The sequence below is a fragment of the Orycteropus afer genome, unplaced genomic scaffold (genome assembly GCF_000298275.1).
Source record: "Orycteropus afer afer isolate SDZICR_OR568_19922 unplaced genomic scaffold, OryAfe1.0 scaffold00020, whole genome shotgun sequence".
Classification (NCBI taxonomy): domain Eukaryota; kingdom Metazoa; phylum Chordata; class Mammalia; order Tubulidentata; family Orycteropodidae; genus Orycteropus; species Orycteropus afer.
Window position 1 is genome coordinate 20537449 of NW_006921607.1, and position 16255 is coordinate 20553703.

A 16255-nucleotide genomic window follows, 5' to 3' on the forward strand; every position below is an offset into this window, starting at 1 on the left:
TGCACATCAGATATAGACAACAGAGGCAAATGATAGTATATGCATAATACTGCATTACAACCAACACCAAACACCAGGCTACAGACAAATGCATAGACAACTGAGAAGATCAGGTGGGTGTCAGCGAACAGCAGTATCCCCTAGACAAGGATAGATTTAACTGAAGATAATTTTACATATGCATTTGTGCTACAAAACTAGCCACAAACATTGTAGAAGCAACAGAAGACAGAATTGGAGTAATCTCTCAGAGACAACCAAATAGAATCATCAGGCCTGCTGACTTGGGACCATAGTCTTGGGGGACACCAAGCTCAACTGGCACAACATAGTACATAAAAATCTTGTTCCACAACCTACTTTGATGAGTAGCAACTGGGATCTTAAAAGCTTTTGAGTGGCCAGCTAAGATGCAACTATTGGTCTCCTGTCATCTGAAGAAGAGTAAAGAAAATCAAAGACATCTGGAACAATTAGCTCAAGGATATGATGGATCCCAAGACCAGAAGAAATAGATGGTACCCAGCTGTCAATGCCAACCACTCGGAAAGGGATCAAACCTGGAGATTGTGGATAGAGTGGGAGGAAAAATGTGGAACAAAATCCAAAAACAAAAATGACTAGAATTACTGGTCAGAGAGTGTCTGATGGAACTGCCAAAAACATGGCCCTGAATTACTCTTCAGGCCTAGAACTGGACTCACTTCCATGGATTGGCTCTCAGCCCAAGAGTAGAAAGACCTACATGCAGAGTATCTACCCCAGAGTGATGCACCCCTTAGGACAATCGGCCATGGGGCACCAGAGGGGCAGCATTCACGTAGAGGGGAAGCTGGACAGACAGGAGGATACATGGAGGGGGTAGTTACAGGAACAGGAGGGGAGGAGAGAAGAGTTTGTTATGGTTGGGGATGGTAATAGGGGCGTGAAATCAAATGCACATGAACTGTTAAATGTGAAACAAATGTTGTTCTGTGCATTTGAATCCAAAGCACAACAAAATATAATAATAATAATAATAATAAAAGACAAAACAAGAGCCAGCTCTCTTGAGACTGATCACCAGGTAGCCTCAGATGTTACCAGTCTTGGGATTCTTTGGATGTGGGTTAACCCTGAAATCTTAAACTAGCCTGAGAGCCTATATTAACTCTGCCTGGGGACTTGGGGCCCTTTATTAAATTCCACTTGGAACACTGACTGTGGCCAGTGTGGGAGATAGTCAAGGAGAGGGAAGCATGGGCTCCAGGTCTCATCAATTATGGGACTTTGGAGAAGTTGCTTCTCTGAGTCTCAGTTTCCTAAGCACTCAAAATAGAGATGGTGATAACCCATGGGTCACCTACTTTATGTGGTTTATATGAAGTATTACTTTGAACACTTTAAGTCAACTGATTCAATATAGCATATTTTCTTCATAAGGGTTGTGGTGGTTACGTTTGTGTGTCAACTTGGCTGGGCCTGGTTGAGTGGCTGGGCAGCTGGATATAGTATTCCCTATGATAAGACTGGTAATCATCTTCATGGTGGAATTTACTGTGAGTAGCTGCCTTTGGGTATGTGGTCTGCTTCAGATATAAGAAACAGCTTTGGGAATGGTCTCTAGCTTACAGCATGCTTGAACCCTGCATGTAGCAGTGTTGTTGTTCAGCAGTCTGCCATGTTCTGCTGACCTTGGGACTTTCAGTGGACTTAAACTAATGGCCTTCTGTGTGGTTTGGTAACATCGGGACTGTGCCCTTTTACTTGTCAACCTTCGGTTTGTCAGTCTCAGCAGCCACCAGCTGCCTGAATGAAGAAAAGCCTCTAGCTCCAGTGTGCTGGGAACAGGAGGCAGAGCTGAAGCCCAAGGTTGACAGGCTTTCACCCAGCCCCTAGAGCCTGGCACTTTGAACTTGGACTTAAAGCCTCCAAACTGTGAGAGAATAAACTGTTTGTTAAGGCCATCCTATTTGTGGTATATTCTTATCAGAGTGGCACTAGGTAAAGAGAACAAGGGTATAGTTATCGCCCCCTTCTTCTTTATTATTATTTTTAACCTATCCCCGTGTATGTCCATGAGCAGTTAGGAGGACCTGCCCCCATGTGTTTGCTAGGGAGAACCTGCATTCTGGACCAGTCCAGGAAAGCATCCTGAACCCATACCCTATAGATCCTGACCACTATGAGGTGTTCCCAGAAGAGGCACAGGGTCAAACTCAAGGCACCTGGACAACAGATGTCCATCTCCCCTTAGTTGACTCAACTTACTGAATCCATTAACGTCCTGAGAGCTAGAGGAGAAGCCTTCATGATTGCGGTTGGTGCTCAGCTTGGTGGTGGGTTTGTCAGCCGAGGCCACGGGACCCATCTCTCTCTGGGCTCCACTCTGTGTCTCCTTCTGCTTCTTGGCCAGCTTCCTTTGGGACATGTGCAAGGGGAGAAATCACAGTCAGATGGTGCCAGCTGTATTAAAACATTGAGGAGATCAGATTGTTCTTCTTCCCCATCCCTCATCCCCAACCCCTAAATCTCATCTGTCCCCAGAAAAAGGGTCAAGTAGTGTCCTCCAACCACCAGCCACTCCTCGGAAGGAAGGTTGGGCAATCCTACTTCCGTAGTGATACTGCCTCAGAAACCCAAGGAGGGGTCGCTATGAGTCGGGGCCGACTCGACGGCAAATAACAAAAACAACAACAGTGTCCTCCAATGTTAAGGTGGTATAAAGATACATCCTCCTGAAACCATAGTTTCCATTGACTCAGAAACATGATACTCATCCGGCCTCATCCTTAGCAATGAGCATGCTCTATACATGAACTTAGAAGATGAAAATAGTGAGACTTGTATGATGCCTCCTTCACCATCCTAGGCTCATCTGTCTATTCTTGTGGCTCTGAATGAGATTAAAAATGAAGTTTGGCCTTTCTCGGCATAGACTAATCTCATTAAATGAACCCACCAAACAAGGAGAGACTGAAGCAGAGGCTAGTGGTTAGCAGTGGGTGAGGGTGGAGTGGAGTTAGTCTTAGAATTCAAAAGGAGAAAAATTAGTCTGAATTCAATGCAAAGCTCTTCCCATATAGATAAGGGAAACTCGGAACTAGAAGGACGTTTATAATAGTGTTCAACAATGGTTCTCAAACTTTGGAGAAAATGAGAATCACCCGGAGAGCTAAAACAGCATATCAAGGCCCAGGCTCATTGAAGTGAGATATACCTGGATTTCGGGTCTGACTAGATGGCACACAACAACAACAACCAAGTTCCCCAGATAATTCTGACACTGACCACAGGTCAATGAAAACCATTACCTTTAATATCAGGCAGACCTGGGTCCATATTGTGTCTCTGTCATCTGTTATTTGAACGACCTTGGGCAAGTTCCTTAACCTCTTTGAAGTATGAAGTCATCTGTACATTGTGGTAAATTAATAAGCCTAGCTCCACATGGCTGTGGATATTAAGTGAAATAATGGATGAAATACATGGACCACAGCTCCTAGTACAAAGTGAGCTTTCAACACATGGCAAGTACTAGACTTGCTTTTAAACCATCGCCTTCTTGTCCAACTTCATCCCAATGTCTGCATCACTTTTCCAATGGACCTACTTTCCCAGAGGGAAATGGGAGGCTTGACACCTCAGCAGGGAAATTAATGGTTAAAAAGTTCTTTGTATGGATTTGAAATCTACTTCTCTTACACTGTAACTGATTGATTATAGATCTATTGTTAGAGGCATAAAAATATGGCTAACTCCTTTTATACATGACAGCTAATGAAGTGTTTCTAAAAAGCCAACATGGTCCCTCTGAGTTTTCTCAACATTTATTCATATAAATATAATTGGTATACTTCTATTATGCAAAAGACTATTATGGACTATGCATTAAATATCTTGAAGGTAGATTCCTCTGAGTCTTTTGCTCCGTTCCTCAGAGGACATGACTTCAAATTCAATCTTGGTAACTTTTATCTGAATGTGGAAAGAACAGGTATCCCAGAGAGCTCAAATTCAATGTAATTTTTGGGAATAATTTTCCAAAGTTGACTCTACTTGATCATGGAATAGGTAGTTTCAAGAGGGGATGATCTCCCTGACAGAGAAGGTTTTCAAAAAAATGATGGGCATAGTCTCATCAGAAGCATTTTAGAGGAGTTCATCTAGGCTTATTTCACTTTGATAGTATCCACCAGGAGCCTTGGTTCCACAAAAGTTAAGCACTTAGCTGCTATCTGAAAGGGTGGCAGTTCGAACCCACCTGGCAGCTCTGTGGGAGAAAAACCTGGCCATCTGCTCCCATAAAGACTGTAGCCTAGAAAACCCCATAGGGCAGTTCTAACTCTGTCACATGGAGTTGCTATGAGTCAAAAATCACTTTGATGTCACCCAACAACAACTGCATGATATGGATGTGGACTGTACCGAAGAATGACAGACAGAACATTCAACTGAGGGCAGTTTGACCGGCTTATTTATAAAAGGACTACTGACAAAAGTGGAAAGAGTAAGGGAGAACCCAAGCCATAGCCCAGCGACAGAAGAGCTGTTTACCACTTTTGAGTCCAGAGGAAGAAGTTGAAGATGCAGTTCCTAGAACCCAAAAGGAGAGCATTGTGAAGAGGAGGTCGTCTGGAGAGAGTGGTGTTGTTTTCTTGAGGGACCCAGCCAGTCTTGGCAGAGTTCACGGGGAGGGAACCAAAGGTCTAAATGCCCTGACCCCAGTCCTCCTTCTCTGAACACCTGTAGAAGCCCAGAGGTAAAGGCTCCCCTGGAGTCCATCTCGATCATGCTCCAGACCCAGAGAGCAGAATGCAGAAGGGTGGACAGGAGGATCCGGAGGCACAGAACCTAGCTGAAGAAGGCAGGAGCTTCTACTTTCCTCACTTTGGACATAATACTTCTTCAAATGCAGCCTAATATGGCTTTAAATTTTATTTTTTAAAAATTGACCTGAGGAAAGAAGGACTCAGGGCTAGGAATGTATTTTTTCTTTATAATACTTTGGCCACAGGCATGGTGTTTAACTAGTAAAACTATTCCAGGCAGACAGAAAAACAACAAGAAATGAAGCACTGACTCAGCTGGGGCCTCTCTCCCTGTTGCAGGTAATCAGGGGCAGGGGAACGACGATGAAAGAAAAATGAGGAGTTCTGCTGCTGATGACATTTCAAAATTTTATTCTTCATTTATTATCAAAAAGGAAAGTGTTTAAAAATGTATATGTGACCTTCTTAATCATAAATTTGAAAAGATATACAGCAGATCCATTGCCTGTACCCAAGTTCACATTGCTCCAGCAGGAAATAAAAGGAAATCCGATAAGAGAGTTAACTTTACAACTATAAATGAGTATGGATGGGAGCCTTTGATATTTCCTTGGGGCCCAAACTACCAACCAATCTCATTCCTTTCAGGGTAAAATACTATGGAGAGGGTTGTCTTAGGCACAAATCATTGATTTCCTAAGGAATAATAATAATAAAAAGGCTTCACTTTATCTATGAAAAATAGCATCTCACAGATATGTTTGGGAAGCTCTGAACACCTGGATAAAAAGAAGAAATGAAAAATCGAGACTCTGCAAAACATGTAGATATTTAAAAATGGAAAAATAAACTGAATTGTAAGAAAACAGATATATGACACCCTTAGTATTTATCCCATGGTGGACATTTACGACTTGTTCATGGTGATGATGCCATATACTCATTTTAAAGTCTGTATCTGAGTGTTTTGAAAATAAGTAAACACAGCTACAGGGTGGAAGTCAAGTTGATGCAGAAGAAAAAAAATACAAAACTATGGGTTTGGGGTCTGTCTCTAATCTATCAGAGTTTAAAATTTAAATATTAAATATAACCCAATCAGTAATACAGGGGAAATGGATTTACATTCTTAAAACCAAAGAGTTTAAGGAATTTCCCTTTCTTTTTTTAAGAGAGGAGAAAATCCCAAGCTGGGAATAGGACCTAGAAGACTTTCAAATGATACCCCCAGGCTTCAGCTAAGCCTCATCTCCCACACACAGCTCTTCTTAGGAAACACTAACTCTCCCCCACCACCCTCATTACTCAATGTTTCTTACTGCACCTACTTTATTCTGCACTGGCCACCTCCTCTGCTTACTTCAAGGCTCAATTCCCATGTCACCTCTCCTTTGAAGCTACCCTCTCTTCCCCCAGACAGAACTGTAGTTCCCTCCTTTTGGTTGACTGGGGTATTGATGAAACATTGAGGATTCACAGGTACCAGTCTCCTGGATATGAAAAGACCATTGTGTGGAAACTGGACATGACCTCAATTCTTACAGAATACACAGAGTAAAACAAACAAGCACCAAATAGATAAATGCAGAAATAAATATACAAGCACAAACGTAATGAATAACAAGAAAGGAAATATCTGTTGCTATCAGGAAGACAATAGCTGTTTGAACCCAGTCAGGAGCTCAGGGAAGGCCTCAGTGACATGTTAGCTATGTCCACGTCTCGTCATATTGCAGCAATTCAACTCTCTCGCCCACGTGAGCAAGAGCCTCTTGGGAAAAGGGCTTTGACATTTTGCACCTACTTCAATTTCTTGCTGAGTGTATGGCACATAGTGGGGGATCGACAAATTTGTTGCAAATATTTAGATTTAAAAGCCATCCATTGGAAGTGTAAAAAGGATGCCCCTTCCATGTGACATTAAGCATTTGCCAAAGCTCAAAGACTGTACAATACAGAGAGTGAATACTAATGCACCAATATTTGTTCATCAATTTCAATAAATGTACCATAGGAATGCAAGATGCTAATAAGAGAAAAAGTATGTGGAGAAAGGAGTAAGTGGGAACTCTCTGTACTTTCCACACATTTTTTTTTTCTGTAAACTCAAAAATTCTCTAAAAACATTAAGTCTATTACAAAAAAGAATAATGCCCGCAATGCGGTAGCACACACAAATATTGTCATACTGCTCTGAGTGCAAATTATAATTATATTAAAAGAAGATACATGCAAAAAAAAAATCTGTATGAAATTAGCTTGTAACCTGGAATAGTTGTACCTATGAATATTTTTTGGCTAACAACTTAGCATGTCATTCTTGTACCCTTCACAGAGCTCTTAGAATGTTTGCCAAATAAATAGAATGTTCACAGAAGTCAGAGATTATTTTTTTGCAGAACACATAGCATAGCCAGAACTATGTAATTTTATAAAAAACAAAACAATAACAAAAAATATATATAATTCATAAAATACACCCACTCCTCACTTATTGACATGGTTAGGTTCTAAAGACCAGGTCGTTATGTGAAAATCAGTGTTATGTGAAAGTGGAGGACGATTACACCGTTATATAACTGCCATATTATATCATTACATGACTGCTAAACCACTGGGAATCATGGTTCAGCCAAGATGACACACAAGCTTAACCATCACAACCAGTGCTACTCTTGCTTCACACTTCAGCATTCATTACTTCCAGATGCACATTGTTAATGTGCAAAATTATTAGATAGTAGATTTTTTTCACTACTGTTGTAAATGTGAAATGTCAGATAACAGCGTAGTAAACAGGTGTAGTCCCAACTTCTGGGATGGCTGCAGAATTCATGGAATCCTCACAGCCTTCAAGACTCAAGCATCTGCAACTTCTTGAGCTGGGATCATTTTCCTCCAGTTATTCTGAGATTCTTGCCAATTGGGTCATACAGTTTCACCAGCAGAGGGTACCAAAAGCTGGTGAAAACAAGCCTATTTATTCCTCTAAAGGGACATTTCCAGAGCTGAAGAATGTTTTAAGACATAGCAACCTGAAGTTTACCATTTCTGACAGGTAGGGACAATATGATGTGGCTCAGCCTTTGCCAGACTTTTCTCTAACACCTAACTCTGAGGTGTCGCTGACCTTTGCTTGTTAACTGAGTGAGGAGGAAAGTGGCAGGAGATGTGTCCAGGATGGACCATGAATCCAGTAATTTATTCGGAGCACCACTCTGTGTAGGGGATAGTGGCTTGTGGAATGACTCAGCAGAGAGATGACAAGCTGTGAGTATTCTGAAATCATGCTATGTAAGGAATGTGTGACAGAGCCTGGGATATTTCTCATGGAGACAGAATACTCAGGTATGCTTTTTTCATACATTTGACCTCTGGCTCTGTGTGGGACCAGGGGGCAGAAGTGGGACCAGTTTGGCTTGACACAAGGAAGAAATTTCTAGCAAAGTAGAACTGCTTGAGTCTCTTTTCCAAAACCAAACCCTTTGCTGTCAAATCAATACTGACTCATAGCAACACTGTCAGGCAGAGTAGAACTGCCCCCAGAGGGTTTCCAAGGCTGTAAATCTTTATGGAAGCAGACTGTAACATCTTCCACAGAGCAACTGGTGGGTTTGAACCACTGACCTTCTGGTTAGGAGCCAAGTGCTTAACCACTGCACCACCAGAGCTCCTTTGGTTCTCTTTAGAAAGTGTCTACTGCCTGAATTGCCCTTCCCATTTTTCTTCCTTGACAATCTTCCCTTTACCCTGTAAGGCCTAAGTCAAATGTCCCCTACTCTTAGGAGACTTCTCCTCATGAAGCAACATTAGTAGTTTTTTTTTTGTACATTAATTTGTTAACAGATATTTGTACCAGTAGCAGTAATAAGCTCGTTGTCAATGGGAGAGTTCTAGTAGAGACTGAGAAACCACTTGGAGAAAAGATGGCGGAAGGTGCAAGCATATTTCTGCAAAACTTTTGACTCTTTTCTGGGCTGGAACAAGGAGTCTCCTGGATTTTCCCTTAGGGTTTTAGCCTGGTATGAAGAGCCATGCCTACCCTCCGGGGGAGACACAAATCAGGGCACTGTTCCCCATGAGGTTTTCTCTCTGGCCCACCCTTAACTGACAGCTCTGAACAGACTTACTTAGAAAATCATGAAGAGTGGACCCTGGAGCCAGAGACGTGCCTAAGGCCATGGGAAGTTGACAAAGGAGACATAGAGCAGGGGCCCACTCCAATTAAAAGCTGGGATCGCACTCTCTAAGCCACGATGCTTCTGTGCTACTGTGATTGGATCTTTGATGACAGTTCTATATCAGAATTGGAAGGGAATTGCAGGTCACCCTGCCCCATCCTTCTGTTTACAGAAGAAACAATTGAGACCTGGACAGAGGAGGGACTTTGCTTGGCACACAGTGTGTCAGTGGAAGGCATAGGTCCCAGAGCCCTGCTTCCTATCTGTCAGCTCAGGGTGCCTGCCCAACATGCCTCCACCTCTCTTCTCAGGGTGAAATTAGAAGGGCAGATCTAATCCATGAACACATGATTCTAGCCCCTTATGAGAGCAACAAACTTGAATAACCCAAGTTCCTCTAACTCAGAATTACTGCTGCTGAGAAAAAAGCTGGGATGAACTGCACCTGAGTCAGTAGTATAAAGGAGGTTGTGGATATGTGAAGGATTTAAAGGAGAACACAGTGCCTCCCTTGATATGTGGATACAGGATGGCATCACAATTAACACATGGGCTTTGGTGACAGAGAGTCTGGCATCCACATCTCACTCTGTCTCTCACTTGCCCTGTCAGCTCTTGCACATTTTACCCATCCCTCTGTGGGTCAGTTTCCTCAAAGCTGAATAATGCAAGTAAAGTAGGACTCACAAAATGAACTCAAACGAAGCAGCGATCATGAAAACAGCACAGGACCAGGGCACCTTCCATTCTGTTATACACAAGGTCATGGGAGCCTGAGCTGACTCAACGACAACTAACAACAAACTAAAATGAAGTTGTTGTAAGAATTAGATGGTACATGTTGCATGCAAACAGTTTTGCACAATCCATGGTACATAGTAAGTACTCAATAAACACTCTTTGGTAATCAGATCTCTTAAATACAAGGAACATCGGTGTTCATTTAAATAACTTCATTATTGTGGAAGATTGGGCAATCTACTTCCGTAGTGATACCGCCTTGGAAACCCAAGGAGGAGTCACTATGAGTCGGATCTGACTTGACGGCAGTGAGTTACAGTTCTACTGTTGTGTAATTGCTAGGTCCCATCCAGTTGGTTGCGACTCATAGCAACCCTATGTACAACAGAACAAAACACTGCTCAGTCCTGCACCATCCTTCACATTGCTGTATTTGGGCTCATTGTTGTAGTCACTGTGTCAACCCATCTCACTGAGAGTCTTTCCCTTTTTTTTCTGACTCTTGGCTTTACCAAGCATGACGTTCTTCAGAGATTGGCCCCTCCTGACAACATATCCAAAATATGTAAAATGAAATTTCACCACCCTCCCTTCTAAGGAGCAGTCTGGCTGTACTTCTTCCAAAATAGATCTGTTCGTTGTTCTTGCACTCCATGGTATATTCAAAATTCTTCATCAACATTATATTTCAAAGGCATCAATTCTTTTTCAGTCCTCCTAATTCAGTGTCCAGCTTTCCCAAGCATATGAGGTGATTGAAAAGACCATGGCTTGGGTCAGATGTACTTTAGTTCCCCAAGTGATATCTTTGTTTTCTAACACTTTAAAGAGGTCTTTTCCAGCAAGTTTTGGAGCCCTGGTGACACTGTGGTTAAAGTACTTGGCTGCTAACCACAAGGTCAGCAGTTCAAACTCACCAGCTGCTCCACAGGGGAAAGATGTGGCAGTGTGCTTCCTTAAGGATTCACAGCCTTGCAGATCTTATAGGGCAATTCTACTCTGTCCTACAGGGTCACTATGAGTCAGAATTGACTTGATGGCAATGAATTTGGTTTAGTTTGGTTACAGCAGATTTGCTCAATGCAAATAGATCATTTGATTTCTTGATTGCTGCTTCCAAGGGTGTTAATTATGGATCTAAGTAAAATGAAATCCCTGACAACTTTAATCTCTTCTCCATTTATCATGATGTTGCTTATTGGTCCAATTGTGAGAATTTTTGTTTTTCTATTGAGATGTAATCCACACTGAAGGCTGTAGTCTTTGTTCTTCATCAGTAAGTGCTTCAAGTCATCTTCACTTTCATCAAGAAATGTTGTGTCATCTGCATATTGCAGGTTAATCAGTTTTCCTCCAATCCTGATACCGTATTCTTCTTTGCATAGTCCAGATTCTCAGATTGTTTGCTCAGCATAAAGTTGAGTAAGTATGGTGAAAGAATACAACCTTGATGCACACATTTCCTGAGTTGAAACCACATAATATCCACTTGTTCTGTTTGAACGCCTGCCTCTTGGTCTATGTACACATTCCACATGATCACAATTAAGTGCTCCGAAATTCTCATTCTTTGCAGGGTTATCTGTAATTTGGTATGATATATAGCAACCCAAAGTTTACAGTTTCTGACAAGCAGGGACAATGGTTGTGGTCATTGAGAGACTTTTCTCTACCACCTCACTCTGAGGTCATTCTGACCTTTGCTTCTTACCTGAGTGAAGGAGAGGAAAGGCAAACTCAGCAGGGTGTTGAACTGGAATGAACCAATTTGAAGCACTGCCCTGGTCTTGCTCGGATTGAAGATACTGAGCTTATCCATAACCTCTTTCCACAGATGTAGTCAATTTGATTCCTGTGTATTATATCCAGCAAGGTCCACGTGTATAGTTGCTGTTTATGTTGTCGAAAAAAAAAGTATTTGCTAGGAATAAATCATTGGTCCTGCAAAATTCTATCATGCGATATCCAGTGTCATTTCTATTAGCAAGGTCATATTTTCCAACTACTGATACTTTTTTGATTCCAACTTCTGCATTCCAATCAACAGTAATTATTAATGCATCTCGATTACATGTTTGATCAATTTCAGACTGCAGAAATTGGTAAAAATCTTCAATGTTTTTAATCTTTGGGATTAGTGATTGGTGTGTAAATTTGAATAATAGTTGAATTATTCTGGTCTTTCTTGTAGGCTTATGGGTATTATCCTATAACTGACAGTGTTGTAAGGAGCTCTGGTACCACAGTGCCTAAGGCATCTGACTGCTAAACAGACCCACCAGCCACTCCGGGGAAGCAAGACTGGGCAATCTACTCCCACAAAGATTTACCACCCTGCAAACCCAGGGGGGCTCATTATGAGTCGTTATGCCGTCGACTTGATGGCAGTGTGTTTGGTTTGGGCAGTGTTGTAATTCAGGACAGATCTTGAAATGTTCTTTTTGACAATGAACGTGGTGCCATTCCTTTTCAATTTGTCATGCCCGGAATAATAGGCTATGTGGTTGCCTCTTTCAAAATGGCCAATTCCAGCCCATTTCAGCTCACTAATGCCCAGTATATTGATATTCAAGTATTCTATTTCATTTTTGACAACTTCCAATTTTCCTGGATTCATACTTCATATATTCCACAGTATGATTATTAATGGATGTTTGCAGCTGTTTCTTCTCATTTTCAGTCGTGCCACATCAGCAAATGAAGGTCCTGAATGCTTTACTTCATCCATGGCATTAAGGTCAACTCTACTTTAAGCAGCAGCTCTTCCCCAATTGTATTTTGAGTGTTTTCCACCCTGAGGGGCTCATCTTCCAGCATTATATCAGAAAGTGTTCTGTTGCTATTCATAAGGTTTCACGAGCCAGTTTTTCTGCAGGAGATCACCAGGCTTTTCTTCCTAATCTGTCTTAGTCTGGAAGGTCTTCTGAAACCTGTCCACCATTGGTGGACAATGGTGTTCAAACTACTGGTGTTTGAATACTAGTGCATAGCTTCTAGCATCACAGCAACATGCAAGCCTCCACTGTACAACAAACTGCCATATGAGTGGTGTAAAATAACCTAATTATTTATCAAATAAGAATCTTTAAAGCAGATACCCTGAAGAACGGCTTTTCTCTAAGACATTCATTATTCCAGGGCAGTGCTTGTCAACTTGGCCGCACAAATCACTGGGCCAGGGCAGGGTGTGGCTTTAAAATTTACTGGTGAGATTCTAATTTAATTGGACTAGGTTTTGACTGCTAACCAGAAGGCTGGCGGCTCAAACCCACCAGCCACTCCTCGGAAGGAAGGTTGGCCAATCTACTTCCGTAGTGATACTGCCTTGGAAACCCAAGGAGGGGTCGCTATGAGTCAGGTCCGACTTGATGGCACATAACAACAACAACACAACACAACACAACACAACAGGGTGTCATGTGGGCATCTGGGTTTTTAGAAGCTCTCTAGATGATTAGAATGTGCCACCAACTTTGAGCACCAATGCTGTAGGCCGCTGAGTCTCTAAGTGCAGTCTCTAGACCAGTGGCATCAGCTTCACCTGGAAACTTACAAATAGGAATTCTCTGGCCCCAGCCTTGATCTACTGTATCAGAAACCAGGTGATTAACAAGTCCTCCAGGCATTGCTGAAGGTTGAGAATCACTGATGTAGAAGGACCCTTTCTTCAGCTTTTCTGAATGAATGAAGTGTCCATGTCATGTTTCATTAGTGTAAGTGGAGAACTAGGAGGAAGGAGACTTGGGTGTTAGGTCCAGGTCTCCAAATGCCTCACTGAGTTGCCATGGATATGTCTTTTCCCCTCTTTAGATATTGATTTCCCTATAAAGGGGAGTTGACATCTAAGAACCACATGGTAAGAACTGATTTTTTTTAAAGAGACCATAAATAAAATGAGTACTATTTTGATTTATTAATAAACATTTTCATAGCACTTATTATAGGTTAGGCACTATTGTTGTTTGGTGCCATTGAGTCTATTTCAACTCAGAGAGACCTTATGTACAACTGAATGAAACATTGCTTGGTCCGTCCAGCACTATACTCACAATCATTGCTATGCGTTAGTCCATCATTGCAGCCACTGTGCCAATCCAGCTCATTGAGGCACTATTGTAGGCTTTTACAAACATGGTGCATGGACTCCTTTAATTCTCCTCATGACTCTTTGCAGTTGGCAATATTACTATTCCTCTTTTTACAGATGAAAGAGTGGTGGAGTAACTCACAGAAAGTCCCCAGGTTTTAAGAGTCAAGGCTGGGATTCACAGTCAGGCTTCAGAATGTTCTCTGAGATTCCGTGTTACTTCATGTCATGTTCAGCTAAGGACCTACAACATATCTACCTTTGGCATGAAGCTTCCTTTGCTGGCTTCCCCTACTCTCGCTTGTACAATCAAAAATGTCTCCAGACAATGCCACACATCCCCTGGTGTGCAAGCTGCCTCCTCCCGCCCCCCCAAAAAAAAACCACTACCATCAAGTTGAGTCTGACTCATAGTGATTTGCCCCCAGTTGAGAAGATACCTACTATGTGTTTGGTACCTTAAGAACCTCTGTAATCCTCACAATACCACCACATGGTCATGATCACTTTAGGTTTTATAGAAAAGGAATTCAAGGTCCAGAGGGTTAATCCTAAACTCATGAAATGGATAAAGGGACAGGGGGGCTTTGAGCGTCCAGCTTTTCAGCCTGCAGAGCCCTGCTCTCTCTCTCTTGCCCAGCACTGCTGCTTCTCTTTACTAGCAAATGATCGGTTACAGCCTCGTAAATGTCTAAGAACAGGGACTGGTTCAGTAAATTATGATGAATCCCTGGATGGAATATTATGCAGCTATTAAAATGATGGAGTGCTATTAAAAATGAAAACTATGTAACAACATGGAAAAATGCTAACTGGATTACATTATGTTAAAAAAAAACAACTAGAAAATAAAATGGCATGTACATTGTGATTACAACTATGAGAAAGTATAGTGATGTGTGGATGGTTGATGTGTTAGGTTGCATGTCTTAAGGGCAATTTTCCTTTCTACTTTGATATCGATTATTGTTATCAAAATGTCTTTGCAATCCTTGTTTTCAGTAGTAACAGCATAATAACAAAATTTAAGATGTCAGGTTTGCTATAGGTCCTTCTGCCACCCAAATGCAGGGGAATTCAAGTTTCTCTAAGTCCTTTGACTGTGTTGGGAGTTTGATACAACCTGCCCCTCCCCCCAGGCAGCCTGGGTGGTGCAAGTGGTTTGCAATCGGCTGATAAGCTAAAGGTTAGTGGTTCAAACCTACCCAGTGGCTTCATGGAAGAAAGGCTGGCAAACTACTTCCATAAAGATTGTTGCCAAGAAAACCCTATGGAATAGTTCTACTCTGATACACAGGGGGTCACCATGAGTCAAAATTGACTTGATAGCAATGTTTTTGATTTTGTGTTTGTTTGGAGCCCCCAATAACACTGTTGGGTACGAGTTTATGAATCCAGGTCTCCTTCTCTGTGCTGAACAGCTTCCCCCCAACACAGCAAGCTAGAAGCACAGAAGTAGTCTCTGAAGCCATCAGTAACATCACTTGGGGAGCTAGGGCAGTTAGGAGCACGCAGCCCATGAGCAGCAGATGCACCTGTCTATCAGAGGGTGCTGAGCAGAGCACTGGTTTCATGCATTATGCATCAGGAGTGGCCTGGCACCCTGGCCTGGCCATGCGGGAGAAGTCTCGTAGAAGGAACATCTGATGAACTGATTGGAATGTCAAAATGTCATTAGGGATAAATTAATGGATGTGTTACTTTGGCTGTAAGAGGCAGTGCCAGCAAGACAACAACAGGCAGCCAGCGGGCTGTTCTCCAGCCCAAGACAGACGGCGTTTGCAATGGAGATTCATGGTCTTTATGCAACGTGAGGTGCTTTGCAGGGAGAAGAATAAACAGAAATGCTCCAGCACTTAAGCGCCGTAAAATCACAAGCATGAGATAAATTAATTAGTGTACACTAGGAAGGCGGCTGGTCTGTCTGCACTCCTGGGGAAAGCTAGAATGGATGGCACTGGGCTGGAGATGACAGGTCCCAACACCAGTCTTCTAAAGAAAGCAATTGAATTTAATGTGCAATCATAAAGTGATGGAAAGATAAGTCTGGTCTGCATTTTTTTTTTTTTTGTTCATGGATACTGTTTCTGTCTACTGCTTCAGGCTCTTTGTATGTGGAAGGCAAGTCCATTAAAGGTCTGGGGAGACCATGGGGGGAAATTATAGTATCTCAGCATAGGGGTCAACTGCTCAGGGAAGCTTGACTTCCCTAGTAGTATCCAAGGTAGGGTGTGGTCCATTCCCCATGATGGGAGGCTTACTGCATCACACTTCCTGTCCCATTATTAGGCAACTACTGTTAAAAGGTAGCATAGTGCCTAAGGCACTTGACTGCTAACCAGAAGGCTGGTGGTTCAAACCCACCAGCCACTCCTGGGAAGGAAGATGGGGCAATCTACTTCCATAGTGATATAGCCTCAGAAACCCAAGGAGGGGTCGCTATGAATCAGTCCACTTGACAGCACATAACAACAACAACAACAGGCTGACCTAAG

General features: G+C 42.3%; 1 protein-coding gene across 1 annotated transcript in view; it reads right to left on the reverse strand.

The window, feature by feature from the left end:
* The window catches only part of PTPRT (protein tyrosine phosphatase receptor type T), a 557720-nt gene that overhangs the window by 158122 nt on the left and 383343 nt on the right, over positions 1 to 16255 (reverse strand). Inside the window, exon 10 of the mRNA XM_042783611.1 lies at positions 2251 to 2399. Coding sequence (XP_042639545.1) covers positions 2251 to 2399 — 149 coding nt within the window. The remainder of the gene's footprint in view (positions 1 to 2250; positions 2400 to 16255) is intronic.